The sequence below is a fragment of the Bos taurus genome, chromosome 7 (assembly GCF_002263795.3).
Source record: "Bos taurus isolate L1 Dominette 01449 registration number 42190680 breed Hereford chromosome 7, ARS-UCD2.0, whole genome shotgun sequence".
Classification (NCBI taxonomy): domain Eukaryota; kingdom Metazoa; phylum Chordata; class Mammalia; order Artiodactyla; family Bovidae; genus Bos; species Bos taurus.
In genome coordinates, this window is record NC_037334.1 from 17,995,347 (window position 1) to 18,009,625 (window position 14,279).

Genomic DNA, 14,279 nt, shown 5'->3' on the forward strand with positions numbered 1-14,279 from the left:
GAATTTTTTAAAAAATATTTATATTCATTTCATTTGGCTGCACTGCATTTCATTGTGGCATGCAAACTCTTAGTTGCGGTATGTGGGATCTAGTTCCTTGACCAGGGATTGAACCCAAGCCTTCTGCATTTGGGAGGGTGGATTCTTAGCCACTGGACCACCAGGGAAGTCCCTGTCTGTGGGATTTTGCATGTATGTGCATGACCATAAATGTCTCCTGCCTTGGTGCTTTCAAGTGTGTCTACTGATTTTTGTTTTTCAACATGACAACTGTCCCAGGTGTCTGTCTGTTTTTCAGTCTGCAACACTGCTTGGGTGTGTCTCTGACACACAACACTGCTGTGTGTCTCTCTGTGTGTGTGACTATGTCCGGCTATGAATCTGACTTGAGGTTGAGCCCTGACCGTGTCTGTCCCTTTGTTACTGCTCTGCATCTGTGCCCTGTGCATTTCGGTCTCTTGTCTGGCTCTGTTTCTCTGATATTCCATTTGTCTTGACAACTGTGGTCTCTGTGTGTGTGTCTGCTGTCTCTGTCTGGAACTGTTTGCTGGGTGCAACCTGTGTGTTATCCCCCTGCGCCTGTCGTCTGGATGGACAAGGACTTCTTTATGTATGTGTTGTCCCTCTGTGCTTGTCACTTTGTGTCTGTGACTATGTGCTGCCTTTACAACTGGGTATCTCTGTGTCTGCCTGCGGTCTAGGACTGTTCTGGCCTGTTTGTGTTGGTCACTTCCTGGCCATTGTGTGTTGCCTGTTGGTGCCTGTGTTCTGTCTGCTGTCCATCCACCTTCCTTGTGCCCCCCACCCCCGTGTCCACTCTCCATCCTGGCTCCCTCTGGCGGTCCCATGAGGAATGGCCAGTGCAGATGGACCAAAGGGAAAAGAGTTAAGAGAAGAGGAAGCATTTTAGGCAAACTGTGAGTCCTGGGCTGCTACAGAGAAGGGAAGGCTTGGATGTAATGGTGGGGTCCACACGTGGCCCATCCTGGCAGGCCTGGCAGGGGATCTGGCCACTGAGCCTACAGACCTCTTGCCCACCCATCCTGCGGAAGGCTAGAAGGCAAGACGCCTGGGTCTCTCACAGTGGGTGGGGGCAGGAGCCTTCCTCTGGGGACGTCACCCGTTAAACTTCCTCTCTCAGCCACACAGGAAGCTGAGGCGGCTCAGGGCCCAGCCCCAAGAAAGCACAGGCCCCCAGGACCCCTGGGGAAAGGGTCCTGCTGGGCCAGCCCTCCAGGGACCATGGGATCCACAGCCGAGTAAGAGCTGCCCCCTCTCCCATCCTCTGGACCAAGATTCCCAGACCAGGCCTGGGCTGGGGCTGAGGGGAGCAAGGCTGGGGCAAGCCGGGGAGGGACCGTGAGTCACAGGGGCAGGTGGCTGGAATCAGAGTAGGACTCAGCTGGCCTACAGTATGGACTCTGCTCTCAGGCACACTCAGGCCAATCTGGGACTTTCCCCTGTCTCTCTCTCCCTCTCCCTCTGTATGATTAAGTTTGTTGCTCTGAGCGTGTGCCTTTTGCTACATCTCAGTGATGGGGAGTCTGGCTTCCGCGGCCAGCAGTGGGGGAAGGGGGACTCTGTGTGTCCATGTGTGTGTGTGACTAATTGTGTGGGATTTATGTCAGTGTGAGGATGAAGCTCAGCGTGAGGAGGTCCCCATGTTTGGGACAGTGTGTCTGCACTCCCTCCCATCCTCTTTCTCTGTCCCCTAAGCCTCTGCACGGTGGGTGTGGGGAGAGGGCCAGGGGAGGAAGGCAGAGACTGCAGGCTTCCCAGGAGGATCAGGGCACACTGCCCTCTTTCCTTGGATAGGAAACCTGGGATCAGTCCCCAGGGCCCCATGAAGTCTTGGGGCAGGGCCTCGCACATATGCCCAGTGACCCGACTGGCTATGCAAGAAGAGGGGGGTATACTGGCTCGGCCACACACACACACAGTCTTACCTGGAGAGTCAGATCTTTTCAGGCAGACACAGTATAGAATCGCGCACACACACACATACACACACACACACACACAGTCACGCACATGTGCAGGCACACACACAAGCAAGTCCCTGGACCCACTAAACCCTTTTCTGTCCCACAGAGGGGGTCCCCCTGCCCTGTTTGATTGGTTCTTCGAAGCAGCCTACCCTGCCTCCCTGCAGGAAGGTGAGTCAGGGGCCATTGCTGGGGGAAGGGAGACGGAGGGTGGGCCTGGGACCCTGAACTTAGTGGCTCATTTTCCGTGCAGATCCCCCCATCCTGCGGCAGTTCCCCCCAGACTTCCAGGACCAGGTATGCAGGCTGGCTCCTTTCTTCTCCCGGGGCCAGGGCCTGTTCCCCTGGGGGAGGGGCCCCAATGTCTGGGACCACAGACCACCGCCGGGAGCTCTGTGGTGGGGCCCAAGCTGAGTGGCCAAGCAGTGTGTGCTTCTCTCCATCCCCAGGAGTCTATGCAGATGGTGCCTAAATTCTGCTTCCCTTTTGATGTGGAAAGGTATGGAAGGAAGCAGACACCCGAGGACCCAGGGATCCAGACCTCTCATGGACCCTCAGTACTCAAACACCCAGAGACTCAGATAGCAGAGCTCATATGCCCAGGGGTCTGAGATTCAGGGGCCTAGGGACTCAGACACCCAGGGAATTTGACAAATAGTGACCTATACACAAAGGGACTCATTTACCCAGGGACTCAGGGTTCCAAAGGCCCAGGGATTCAGGGGCCCAGGGATCCAGGGGCCCAGGGATCCAAGGGTCCAGGAACCCAGGGCCTCAGGGACCCAGGGCCTCGGGCTGAGAGATCCAGGGACACGGGGACCCAGGGGCTCAGGGATCCAGGGACTCAGGGAACCACGGACTCAGGGATTCAGAGACCCAGGAGCTCAGGGACCCAGGGCCTTAGGGATCCAAGGACTGAGGGGATCCAGGGACTGAGGGACCCAGGGGCTCAGGGACCCAGAGGCTTGGAGATTCAGGGGCTTTGGGATCCAGGGACTCAGAGAACCAGGAACTTGAGGGATCCAGGGACTCAGAGAACCAGGGACAGAGGAACCCAGGGACTCAGAGAATCAAGGACCCTGTCAACTAGGGACCTATATGCCCAGGGCTCCAGACTGATGGACACAGTATGAGGAGCGTTGCCAGGGGCATGGAGGGGAGGGGGGTTCACAGGGGTGGGATGCCCAGGTCTCTGAGAGCCTTTCCTGCTCCCAGGGAGACCCCCAGCACCGCTGTACAGCATTTCACCTTCGTGCTCACAGATCTGACCGGCACCCGCAGGTTTGGTTTCTGCCGCCTGCGGGCTGGTGCTCTCAGCTGTCTCTGTATCCTCAGGTGTGGGAGCTGGGGGTCTGGGGGTGGGGGTTGGGGACTCTGCCCAGGGGCACTCCATGGAAATTGTGTCCACTCTCCATAGCCACCTGCCTTGGTTTGAGGTGTTCTACAAGCTGCTGAACACAGTGGGGGACCTCCTGGCTCAAGACCAAGTGAGACCAACCCTCCGTCATTTCTGCAGGAGTCCCAGCCCCCTGCCCCACCACCACCCAAGCCCTTAGCCTCCCAAGCCTGACCTGGGCCCCTTGACTCCTCTCAGACCATCCAGCCTGAGTCAAGACCCTCAGAGTCCCCAACCCACGTCCTGGCTCAGATATCCCACCCCCACTCAGGTCTCAGAGGTGGACGAACTTCTTCTAAATCTGCTGCAGCAGCCCCTTCCTGGGACCCAGGCCTCAGTAGGTCTGGAGTTGGTGAGTACCCTCGGAGGCGGCGGACCTCCGGTGGCAGGATAGGCTGCACCCAGGCCCTGAGGAGTACACCGTACATCTCTCCCCCAGGGCAGTGGAGTGAGGATTGCCAGTGCAGAAGGCCTGCAGTCCCCTGTCCCTGGGAAGAACATGTCGGTGAGCAGAGATGGGGAACCCTGGAAGGTTGGGATCCCCGTGAGGACAATCCACTGACTGATCGGTCCTCTCCCTCTCCCCATTCCCCCAATCCCCCGCCAGCTTTCCTGCTTCGTGGCTCCCGACTCCAGCCGCCTGCCATCCATTCCTGAGAACGTGAGTGGAGACCCCGGGAGGGAGCTCTGGGGGAGGGTAGAGGTCCAGAAACCAGGAGGGGGCTGTGAGATCCTGTGGTCCCTCGTGTCCAGCGTCTCTCTCTGTTCTTCAGAGGAACCTAACGGAGCTGGTGGTGGCGGTGACCGACGAGAACATCGTGGGACTGTTCGCCGCCCTCCTAGCAGAGCGAAGGGTCCTGCTCACGTCTAGCAAACTGAGCACAGTGAGGCGGGGGTCGCCGGGCCAGGGAGGGACAGAGGCTTCGCTTGGCCTCTCGGGGCGGGACAACCGGGGCGGATTCCTAGCTCTAACCCCACTAGGCGAGACCCGAGGACAAAGTCCTGGCTCTGCGCCTTTGAAGGTCATGGTTGCGTTGAACCCTGGTTCCACCTTCTTGGGGGAAATCCGAGGGGGATGCTGTATAGTCTGGCTTTGGTGCGCTGAGTCCAGGCTCCACCCACTACGGGCCGGAACAAGACTGGTTCCGCCCCCCAAAGGGTGAGCGCAGGGAGGCCTAAATTCTAGCTCCGCCCCTAGAGAGGAAGGACAGGGGAAATGGAGGCTGCATGCTGGCCCCACCGCTAGGGGCGGGACCAGGGAGGGACTGAATTCTAGCTCCACCTCTTTAGGGGTGGGGTCAGTGAGGCTAACCGTTGCTCCACCCCTAGAGGCGAGACCAGGTCCAGCTCAATCCTAGTTCTAATTCTTTCAGGATGGGGTTGGTGGGCTGGGTCGCTGTCCTACCCCTAAAGAGAGTGATCCGGAGAGCTGAATATTAGCTTCGCCCCCTAGAGAGAAAGAGACTAGCACGTGCCGAGTCCTGGCACCACCAGCCCCCAACACTGTAATTTGCAGAATTATTGGCCTTCACGTGAAAGTATTTCAGTTTTCACTTCTTATCCAGTATTCGCTGAGGAAAGGGGTGGAGGGAGACAGGAGACAGAGGACGTGAGAAATGAAGTCGGGGGAGCCACCGTCCCAGCGAGGAATCCTTGAAGCTGGGAGTCCAGGCTCTGACTCCAAGGTCCCCTCCACCCGTCCCCAGCTGACCTCCTGTGTCCACGCGTCCTGCGCTCTCCTGTATCCCATGCACTGGGAGCACGTGCTGATCCCCACGCTGCCGCCGCATTTACTGGACTACTGCTGGTGAGGGTCGGGGCCTGGGGAGGGAGCAGGGCTTGGGGAAGAAGCCTGGGGTCCTGGGGACCCGGGGACGGCGCCTGCGTGACCGGGCCCCCTCGGTCGTCCACAGCGCGCCTATGCCCTACCTCATCGGAGTGCACGCCAGTCTCGCTGAGGTAAGCGGGAGCGGGCCTGGAAGGCACGGGCGGGCGGAGTGTGTACCCTTCCCCGCCCGAGATCCTCGGGCCCTGAACGGCCACCCCCTCCGACTCCCCAATGCAGAGAGTGCGGGAGAAAGCCCTGGAGGACGTCGTGATTTTGAACGTCGACTCCAATACCTTGGAGACACCCTTCGACGATGTGCAGGCGCTGCCCCCAGACGTGGTCAGTGTCACCCGCTCCCCAGCCTCCTGCCACATCCGGTAGGCGAGGCTCAGCACCTGCCCGCTCAGCGCTGCCCCCTTGTCCCCCAGGTGTCTCTACTGAGGCTGCGGCTAAGGAAGGTCGCTCTGGCCCCTGGGGAAGGGGTGTCCCGTCTCTTCCTCAAAGCCCAGGCCCTGCTCTTCGGAGGGTACCGCGATGCTCTCGTCTGCAGCCCGGTGAGTAGCAGGAATGAGAAGGGAGCAGCCCCGTGCCTGCAGGATAATAATACCCAGTTTTTATGGAGTGCTTACTTTGAGCTTCCATTTGCGTGCTAAGTCGCTTCAGTCGTGTCCGACTATCTGCCACTCCATGGACTATAGCCCTCCAGGCTTTTCTGTCCATGGGATTCTCCAGGCAAGAGTACTGGAGTGGGTTGCCATTTCCTTCTCTAGCGCTTCTGTTTGCTCATCTGTAAAATGGGACCACAACAGTACCCACCCAAAAAGGTCATGTGTGTCTGAAATGCTCGGACAGTGCTTGGCACATCGCAATAGATAAACGCGAGGTTTACAGTTGCTGTCATTATCTCAATGCTCATAACAATACAATGAGAGGGATACTATTATGGTCCCAGTTTACATGTGAAAAAAACAAGGCTTGGAGAAAACCCACAGCAGGTGGGTGTTGAAGCCAGGGCTTTGATCTGCTGACTTTCAACCCTGACACCCTCCTCACCCCTACCCACAGTTTCTCACAACTGTTCTATAAAAAGGTTGTCAGAGAGTTCCATCATTTGAGAATCTGATGTTCCAGTCAGCTCTGCCCCTGAACTCAGCCGGACACTGTCCATTTCTCCTCCTCCTCTGTCTCCACTCCATTCTGGCCCCTCTTGTTTGTTTGTTGCCTGAATCAGCGCTCTCATCGAGTCACTGTAAGTCCCCTCTCCGGGTTCTCACCCCCGCGCTCCATAGTCTGACCTCCTCGCAACCGCCAGAGGTCACTTAGGAGCATGAGTCAGGTCCCATCTGCCACCCTCCTCCGGGTAAAAGCCCAGGTCCTCCCTGCTGCCCATGAAGTCCTGATGGAGTTCAAGCACACAGAGGCACTCCATCAATGTTAGCTACACAGATGGACAGTAGAATAAGGAAGGCAGAATAAGGGATCCAGGAGAGCCGCGAGGAGCTTAGAATTCGAGTCCTTCTTCCAGGGCCAGCCTGTCACCTTCAGTGAAGAAGCCTTCTTGGCCCAGAAACCCGGGGCGCCGCTGCAGGCCTTCCACCGGCGGGCTGTGCACCTGCAGCTGTTCAAACAGGTGGGCCAGAGCCTTGGGGGCGGGGCTGAGGCCGGAGGGGCGGGGTTAGGGGCGCTGGTGCGCGCATCCCAGAGGGCGGAGCCGGGGCTGGAGGGATGGACGCCTGGGTTCACCCGGCGGGGAGAGAGTTGGCCCTGCCGGATCCCCCACTCCAGGGTCTCCGGGGTGGGAGAGACATGAATTCTTGGGTCTCTAAAAATGGAAGCCCCCTGATCTGAGTTCCTAGGGATAAGCTTTACTTCTGGGTCCCTGAGGAGATTGGGCTGGAACCAAATTATTGAGTCCTAACGCGGGGGCCTCCTGGATCGAGGATGGAGGTTCATGTCAGACTCCCTTTGCGGGGAGGGGAGGCAGGCCGGCCTTTTGGACCCCAGGGATGAGGGGAGGGGGAGGTGGAACCGGACTTTTGGGTTCTGGGAAGAAAGTTGGATGAACTTTAGTGTCCTTCAGGGCGAACTGGCTTCTAGGGTCCCTGGAGGTGGAGTCGACCTCTTCCCAGGGTCACTGAGAGGAGGCAGGCATGTGTGGAGTGGCAATCTTACTTCTCCGACCCTGTGAGCGACAAAGTCTGGTCCCTGAAGACAGATCCTGACTTGGGGTGGGGAGGGGTGGACCTCTGACTTGCTGAGATGGGCTCCAGACTCCTGGGGCCTCATGTTGGGGAAGGGTGGGGCCAAGGATGTCTTGTCTTGATAGGAGTAGATCCCTAGAACTTGCATTCTAATGTTTGGGGCACCCTGATTTCCTGTTTCTCCCACACCCCCAGTTCATCGAAGGCCGACTGGAGAAGCTGAACACGGGTGAAGGCTTCTCAGACCTCTTCGAACAGGAGATCACTTGTAGTGGGGCTTCCTCAGGTAAGCTCTGCACCTGGCCTCAGAGCCTCCACCCCACCAGCACCCCCACCTAAGCCCAACCACCCTGAAGATGCTATGCTCTCTGCTCTCTTCTCTGCAGGGACACTCCGCTCCTACCAGCTTTGGGCAGACAACCTGAAGGTAGTAATACCACTTTTAGTGTTTATCACAGGATTAAATTAAACCCATAGCCATCCTCACTATGCCCATTTATAGAAAGAGGTGAAAAAAATCAAGACTCAGGGAGAGGGACTTTCCCGGCAGTCCAGCAGTTAGGACTCCGCACTTCCAATGCAGAGGGCAGGGGAGTTTGATCCCTGGTCAGAGAACTAAAATCCGACATACCACACACACACACAAAATACACACAACAAACAAAAAACCTCTATGCCTATGGTGATAGTTATGCAACTACTGTAAACCTACCAAAAATCATTGAGTTGCGCAAGTAAGGCAAGTGACTTGTATGGTATGTAAATTATAACTCAGTTTTTTAATTTAATAAAAAAGAAGATTCAGAGAGGAAAAAGGGTTTTTCCAGCAACACACAGCCCAGGTGGGCAGGTGGGGTCTAGGATATGCCTATGCCTCTCTGCCTTGGCTTTCTCTCCACAGAAAGGTGGTGGTGCCCTTCTGCACTCCGTCAAGGCCAAGACCCAACCAGCTGTCAGGAACATGTACCGCTCGGTGAGGCTGGGGTGGACAGACCAGTTACCAGGGTGACCAAGCCAGAGGATGTTTTAACCTTCCGTTTAGAGGACAATTTATCAGAACTGAACCAGCAGTTAAACCAGTTGCAATGTTTCCTACTTTTATTTTCCATTGACTGTGTTCTTTCACGGTTGTCAGATCGTCTTTCCTATTTAAAAATGATCACCAGGACTCTTTGGCAAACATCTTGGGGTATTCCTTCTTAGACACTAACATTTCTGCTTCCACGCTTAGTGTTTTGTTTTTCTCCCAAATCCAAAAGTTTCCTGGGACCGGCTCCCGCAGCTTGGAACCGTCTGTTGAATTTTTATTCTTTGCTCGGCTTTTGAACACGGACTTTTTACGGCGTTCCGGCTTTGCTGCTGCCTGTTTCATTTGGGGGTTATCTCCTCAGGGAATATTCCTTTTGTATTAGTCAAAGAGGCATGTTTGTATTGACGCCTTAGCTGGTACAGGGGGATTCTGAATGTATTTTGAGTCACCCATGAGCAGATGGGGAGATGAATCTGGCCTCAGGGGTGGAGGGCCTGGTTCTCAAATGCCGGTGTCAAATCACTCTTTCGGTTCCTCCATAGGCAAAGAGCGGCTTGAAGGGTATGCAGAGTCTTCTCATGTACAAGGTAAAGTCAGTGGCCAATGCCAGGGGACAGTGGGGGGAAGCAGTTCCTGGCTTACCCACCCTCTTCCTAGGAAGGGGACTCTGGCCTGCAGAGGGGGGGCTCCTTGAGGGCCCCTTCCCTCACCAGCCGCTCAGATCGCCTGCAGCAGCGCCTGCCTATCACCCAGCACTTTGGACAGGTAAGCCCCGTCCCACCTAGTGCCAATGCACACACCTGGAATTATCACCACATCCTTCTCTCCTTCCCTGCCTCCAACCAGACATCTCAACTACCCCAAAATGGGGTGCCCACACCATCCCCCATTCACAGAGCCCCCCAATTCTGTAGCTCCTGAGGCCCTGCCCCCAGCCCCCAAATGTGTCCTTTGCAGAATCGGCCCCTTCGCCCTAGGAGTCGCCCCAGCAGGAGACTTAGGCTGGAAGAGAAACCTTCTGAGTCCCTGGAAGAGAGGTAAGACTCCAAGGCAGGGGGTTGGCGGGGGGGTGGGTAGTGTTGGAAGTGGGGGCCAAGACTGATGGGAAAGTGGGTCCCCAGACTCCAGACACTTCAGGGCAGCTGGTCTGGGGCAGGAACCTGAGGCTGTCCATCCTCACCCAGGACACCCTCCCTGAGCCCAGAGGATGCTCAGGACCCGTGGGCAGAGGAAGCGCTGGATGGCAGCTTCCTGGGGTCTGGAGAAGAACTGGATTTGCTAAGTGAGATATTGGATAGCCTGAGCACGAGAGCCACGCGGACTGGTAGCCTGCGGCCCAGCCAGAGTTTAGACTGCTGCCACAGAGAGGACTTGGACAGCTGCCTCAGCCTGGTGAGAGCCCCACTCCCCGGCCCCCCAGTCCTTCCCCATTTGTCCATCCAACCTGCCAGCACCTGCTTCATCCAAAGGCCAGCAACCTGCCCATCTCCCACCCCTACCCAGCCTGACATACCGGGAAGATCGAGTTGGCAAGCGGATGATGACAAACCGCCAGAGCCCCAGCACCTGTCCTTGCTGCCTCTGCACACCCCTCAGCCTTTGGGTGCCACAAGCTCCAGGAAGCACCCCACTTGCCAACTGCCCTCAGAGACTGGCCCAGAAATTGAGTCTCCATCCCAGTCTTTGACAGCTTCTGCAGACCCCAGCAGCAAAGGGGACCCTGGATCCTCTCCCACAGAGCCCCAGCCTCCCCACTTCTCCCCTCCCCATGAAGCAACTGAAGATCCCACAGCCCAGGAGGACCCCTGCTCCCAGCTCTTGGCAGCACCCAGCCAGCCCAGCCCTCCAGAAAGCCCCCGACCTGAGCCCAACTTGGGTGTTACCTGGACATCCCAAGCCCTTGATTCTGTCTCGGATCCGGGTTCCTCAGAGAACCCCGGAGCCTCACCTTCAGAGGGCCTGCTCGCAGTTCACCTCCAGCCCCTCGAGGAGCCAGAAGCCCCCAGGTCCCCAGCTGCACCTGCAAGCAACTGGCAGGAGCCCCAGGCCAGGAGCGGGCCCAGAGTCGCTGAGCTTAAAAAGTGTTTTGAAGGTTAAGGACCAAGGATCTGGGAGAGACTCTGGCCCCTTGTTAATAAAGCCTCAAGAGCCCAAAGCTGGATTTTCCTGACGAGTTTATCTGGGAGCCCTCTTTTGCTCAGAAACCCACACCACTCACCACCTCCCCTCCAGAGGCAACCTCAGGCTGGCTCTTAGGTGAAGCTAAAAGCCCCTCCCTTCCAGGAAGCCCTCCCAGCCCCTAGGGCCCTCCAACAGCCTATGTGCCCTGTAGGAGTCTCCTTCATCTAGGCTAATTCCTACTCCTACCAGCCCACAGGAAGGTCTTATAATATCTCACCACCACTATATAGATATATGTGTAAAATGAGCAGCCTCAGTGTCCCCTGCCATCAAAGGCACAGTCTTAGAAGCACCTTCTTCCCGTCTATTGTTAAGCACTGGGTGGGTTTGATTGCCCAGAGAGGGCTCTGCCTTCCCCCAAGGTCACACAACCAGGAAGGGTGATGGGTAGAGGAAGGGGACCTAGATGGGCAGGCAGCCCCGCACCGTCTCCTTGGAGTCCTGGGGAGCCCGGGCCTCAGCTGCGTGGGAGAACTGAAAGGAAAGGAGAGGGGGGGAGTGTCGGGCCTGTGCGGCAGCGGGACAGATAACCGATGGTGCAGCAAGCGAGGAGGTGGGTCCCCAGCCCTGGCACCCCAACTGCAGGCAGAGTCAAGCAGAGGCGGCATGCTTCGCAGAGCCCGCCCGGCAGGTGCCCCGCGGCCCCCCAAGTCCTCCGGAACCATCAGAGGCCGGTGTCTCGGTGGCTGTGAGAGAGCGAGTGCCGGGCAGTCCTGAGCAGTGTTGGTGGCTGCGGCCAGCCCCAGCCTTCAGATGAGCCGCTCCTCAGGCGGCAGCTTGAGATTGGGGGGCGGTGGAGCTCGGGCACCCACCTGCTCCTCACTGCTGGGCCGGTAGGTGCCCTCCGTTTGCCTCTTCTCCCGTAGCTTCCGCACCAGCAGGGCCAGACCCACAGCCAGGAGCACGGCAGCCAGGAGAGAGAAAACCACGATGATGGCGGTGGTGGCCTCCTGTGACTGTGGGGGAGGGGGGATGGGTGTGAGTTACCCCTGAATCTGGACATCCTGTCCACCCCCTGACCCGGAGAAGCCTCTAGGGATGGTAATCCCCTCCCCCAACATCTGCCACCTTGGGTGACTGGGTTCCTTCCCCCAGGGTTCCTGATCCCCATCTATCATACCTGGGCTCCTGGGCTCTTCCACCTGCTGTGTCTGGGGTCCTCCTTCCAAGTGCCTGCCACACCTAAGCTTCTAGCTCCCCCTTCCCCCTGCCTGAGAGGCACAGGGGGCTCCTGACCTTGCCAGGCAGGGTATTCTTGCTCACTCCCTTCCAGGCATTCTTGGTCTCCCCATTTGCCAAGTTGGCCTTCTGATCTCTCCCATAGGGTTCTCCAATGCCTCCCCCCACCAAACCCAACCAGTCATCCCTGAAAGTCTAGGCCCTCCCATCTGCTACCTGAGGGACTCCTCAATAAAATCCCTTCCGCCCTCCTCCCCTATACACCACCCTCCCCACTCAACTCACCAGGCCTCCATTGGAACCAGGGCTGGGGCCAGAGGGCGTAGTGGTGGTGTTCACACTTGTGGACCAGGTCGTAGAAACTGCTGGGGAATCTGTAGAGAAGACAATGCTAAGTTGCTCAGTCATGTTCAACTCTTTGCAACCCCATGGACTGTATAGCCTGCCAGGCTCCTCTGTCCACCGGATTTTTCAGGCAAGAATACTAGAGTGGGTTGCCATTTCCTCCTCCATGGGACCTTCCCGAACCCAGGGATCGAACCTACAGCTCCTTCATGGCAGGTGGATTCTTTACCTGCTGAGCCATCTGGGAAGCTCCAGAGAAGATAAATGAACCCCCATCTATTCCTTTCCATCTGGAAACATCTTCATCATCCTTGGGCATTTCCCCTCACTAGAACTCTGCCCTTCTGAGTCTTTCATTCTGTGGGTACCCTCCATGAAGGGGATGGCCTCACTGATTTTGCTTCTCTGGGGACCCCCACCCCTGGTAGCCCAGCAGCGAGTAATCAACCAACAGCAGTTTGCAGTTTGCACTGAGTTGGGGGCTATTATAATGGATAGTGTCTGGAAACCCAACCCTTCCCCACCTCGACAACCCACCTCCCCCGCCCTCCCTCAGCCCTTAAGGAGCTGGGCGGATCCCGTATTTCCCCGGAGTGTCTGACTCACACACCTCCCCCCAGGCACCCGAAACTAGAATAGAGGGCAAAAAGGCAGGGTCCAGACCTCAGGCCAGTCTGCTCAACCTGGGCCTGAAGCCCCAGGCAGGCTTCCTCCTGATTCGCATTTCCCAGAGTCCTCAACCTTACTGAGACTCCGGCCCGCAGGCCTCCTCTCCCAGCAGCTCACAATTCCACCCAACTCAGGAATTCTCCTAGACCAACTCCAACCTTCCAATTCGGAAGGACACAGAAATTCTAACCCTCCAGCTCTGACTCTATCGACTCCGGCTCCCAAGGCATCACATGCCCGCACCTGGGTTCTTGACCTCTCCGTGTTCCAGGGACATAGCTCTTCAGAGCCCAGACCCCCAGCGTCCCGGACCGGTACCTACCTTGCCCCCCGACCCGGCCCCAGCGGGCCAGCAGCAGTGGCAGGCCGAGCGCCAGAAGCGGCTCCAGGCTCGGGCTCGCCATGGGCCGGGTGACAGGCTGGTGGCACAGGGAAGGGGCTTGTCGCGGGGGCCGCTCCTACCGCATCTCCGGCTGGGGGTACCTTCGACCCCGCACCTGGGAGCTGAAGGAGAAAGGCCAGGGCGTGGGGGAGGGGGCCGGATCCAGGCACAGGCCCCTGGGAGGGGCGACCCGTGCTGGCCACCCGCAAGTCCCGCCCCGCCCCGCCGCCAGAGGTCAGAGATTAAAGCTTAACTCGGGGCGGCGCGTTCCTGGGCTAGGGAAAGGGGAAGAGGAGGGAAGAAGGGAGGGGGCGGCAGGCTCAGCCGCACGACCTGCCTCCTTACCTGGTCCGGGCACCTTCGACCTCGCTCTGGGTCTGGATGCCGGTCCTTCGCTCGAACCCTCGGTACGTCGGTCAGTGGCTGGGTCGCACAGTTCCAGCTCCGCCCGCTCACGTGACCCGGAAAGTTTAGTCACTCACCTGGGAGGGGAGCGCACTTCCGGCTTCTGCACCTGAGCCTAGATGAGAGGGCGGGGCCTAGAGGGGGCGGGGCCGCGCCGCGGACGCACCTGTAACGGGAACCCAATCCTACAATCCGAAGGCATAAAAAGAAGTGTAAGCGCGCAGGTGTAAAAGGGGCCTCTCACCTGCACTGCAGGTACACCTGTAGAATTGTCCAGGTGTGGAAACACAGGGCATGGAAACATCGGTGTGTGAAGCACTCCTGTCTTGGGCAGACCGGGATGGGGAGCCTCTAAGGAAAAAACACCTATGTGGCACACACCTGCATGAGAGCTTAGGTTTAAAGAAGACATCTGCACGGATCTGTAAGAACGCCGAGGGACACATCTGCCTTGAAACACATCTATTTGGAGTATAGCTGAATGGAAGCCTGCCTGTGGGGAAAACAGCTGTAGAGAACACACCTGCATGTTAAACACCTGGCTGAGGCACTGTGGCGCGGGGCACATCTGTTCTGGGAATGCATCTGCATGGCTCACCTATGAAATGAACAAGATTTGCAGGAGGAATTGCCGTGTGGAAAGACATTAGAAACACCTGTACAAGACACACCTGCATT

The 14,279-nt window shown here is 57.6% G+C and overlaps 2 protein-coding genes across 3 annotated transcripts; one reads left to right on the forward strand and one right to left on the reverse strand.

Moving 5' to 3' along the window:
- The first annotated feature begins 1,171 nt into the window (after positions 1-1,171).
- On the forward strand, positions 1,172-10,537 carry DENND1C (DENN domain containing 1C). Its single transcript, NM_001193164.1, has 23 exons — positions 1,172-1,259; positions 2,092-2,156; positions 2,239-2,282; positions 2,435-2,484; positions 3,201-3,320; positions 3,403-3,472; positions 3,653-3,733; positions 3,821-3,886; positions 3,989-4,042; positions 4,155-4,265; positions 5,088-5,188; positions 5,295-5,340; positions 5,447-5,548; positions 5,638-5,763; positions 6,735-6,839; positions 7,606-7,696; positions 7,797-7,837; positions 8,312-8,383; positions 8,983-9,027; positions 9,098-9,205; positions 9,398-9,477; positions 9,625-9,832; positions 9,944-10,537. The coding sequence occupies exons 1-23, from the start codon at positions 1,243-1,245 to the stop codon at positions 10,535-10,537; spliced, it is 2,397 nt and encodes a 798-aa protein (NP_001180093.1). The 5' UTR covers positions 1,172-1,242.
- CRB3 (crumbs cell polarity complex component 3) lies at positions 8,171-13,654 on the reverse strand. 2 transcript variants are annotated; one of them, XM_024994706.2, is made up of 5 exons: positions 13,542-13,654; positions 13,137-13,318; positions 12,086-12,174; positions 11,434-11,577; positions 8,171-11,095 (listed from the first exon to the last, which is right to left on the reverse strand). In XM_024994706.2, the coding sequence occupies exons 2-5, from the start codon at positions 13,216-13,218 to the stop codon at positions 11,024-11,026; spliced, it is 387 nt and encodes a 128-aa protein (XP_024850474.1). In that variant the 5' UTR covers positions 13,219-13,318; positions 13,542-13,654; the 3' UTR covers positions 8,171-11,023. The 2 variants fall into 2 exon arrangements, with proteins under 2 accessions (XP_024850474.1, NP_001192384.2); NM_001205455.2 differs by lacking the exon at positions 13,542-13,654 and adding an exon at positions 11,690-11,698 and having other exon boundaries at positions 11,024-11,095; positions 11,434-11,568; positions 12,086-12,162; positions 13,137-13,218.
- Positions 13,655-14,279: the final 625 nt, after the last annotated feature.

Coding starts and splice junctions, on each gene's coding strand:
- DENND1C (NM_001193164.1), top strand. Junction 9,028..9,097: donor AGAGTCTTCTCATGTACAAG/GTAAAGTCAGTG, acceptor CCCTCTTCCTAG/GAAGGGGACTCTGGCCTGCA. Junction 9,833..9,943: donor TGGACAGCTGCCTCAGCCTG/GTGAGAGCCCCA, acceptor ACCCCTACCCAG/CCTGACATACCGGGAAGATC.
- CRB3 (XM_024994706.2), bottom strand. CDS start 13,218: ATGGCGAGCCCGAGCCTGGAGCCGCTTCTGGCGCTCGGCCTGCCACTG. Junction 12,175..13,136: donor GGGCCGGGTCGGGGGGCAAG/GTAGGTACCGGT, acceptor TCTTCTCTACAG/ATTCCCCAGCAGTTTCTACG. Junction 11,578..12,085: donor CTGGTTCCAATGGAGGCCTG/GTGAGTTGAGTG, acceptor CCTCCCCCACAG/TCACAGGAGGCCACCACCGC.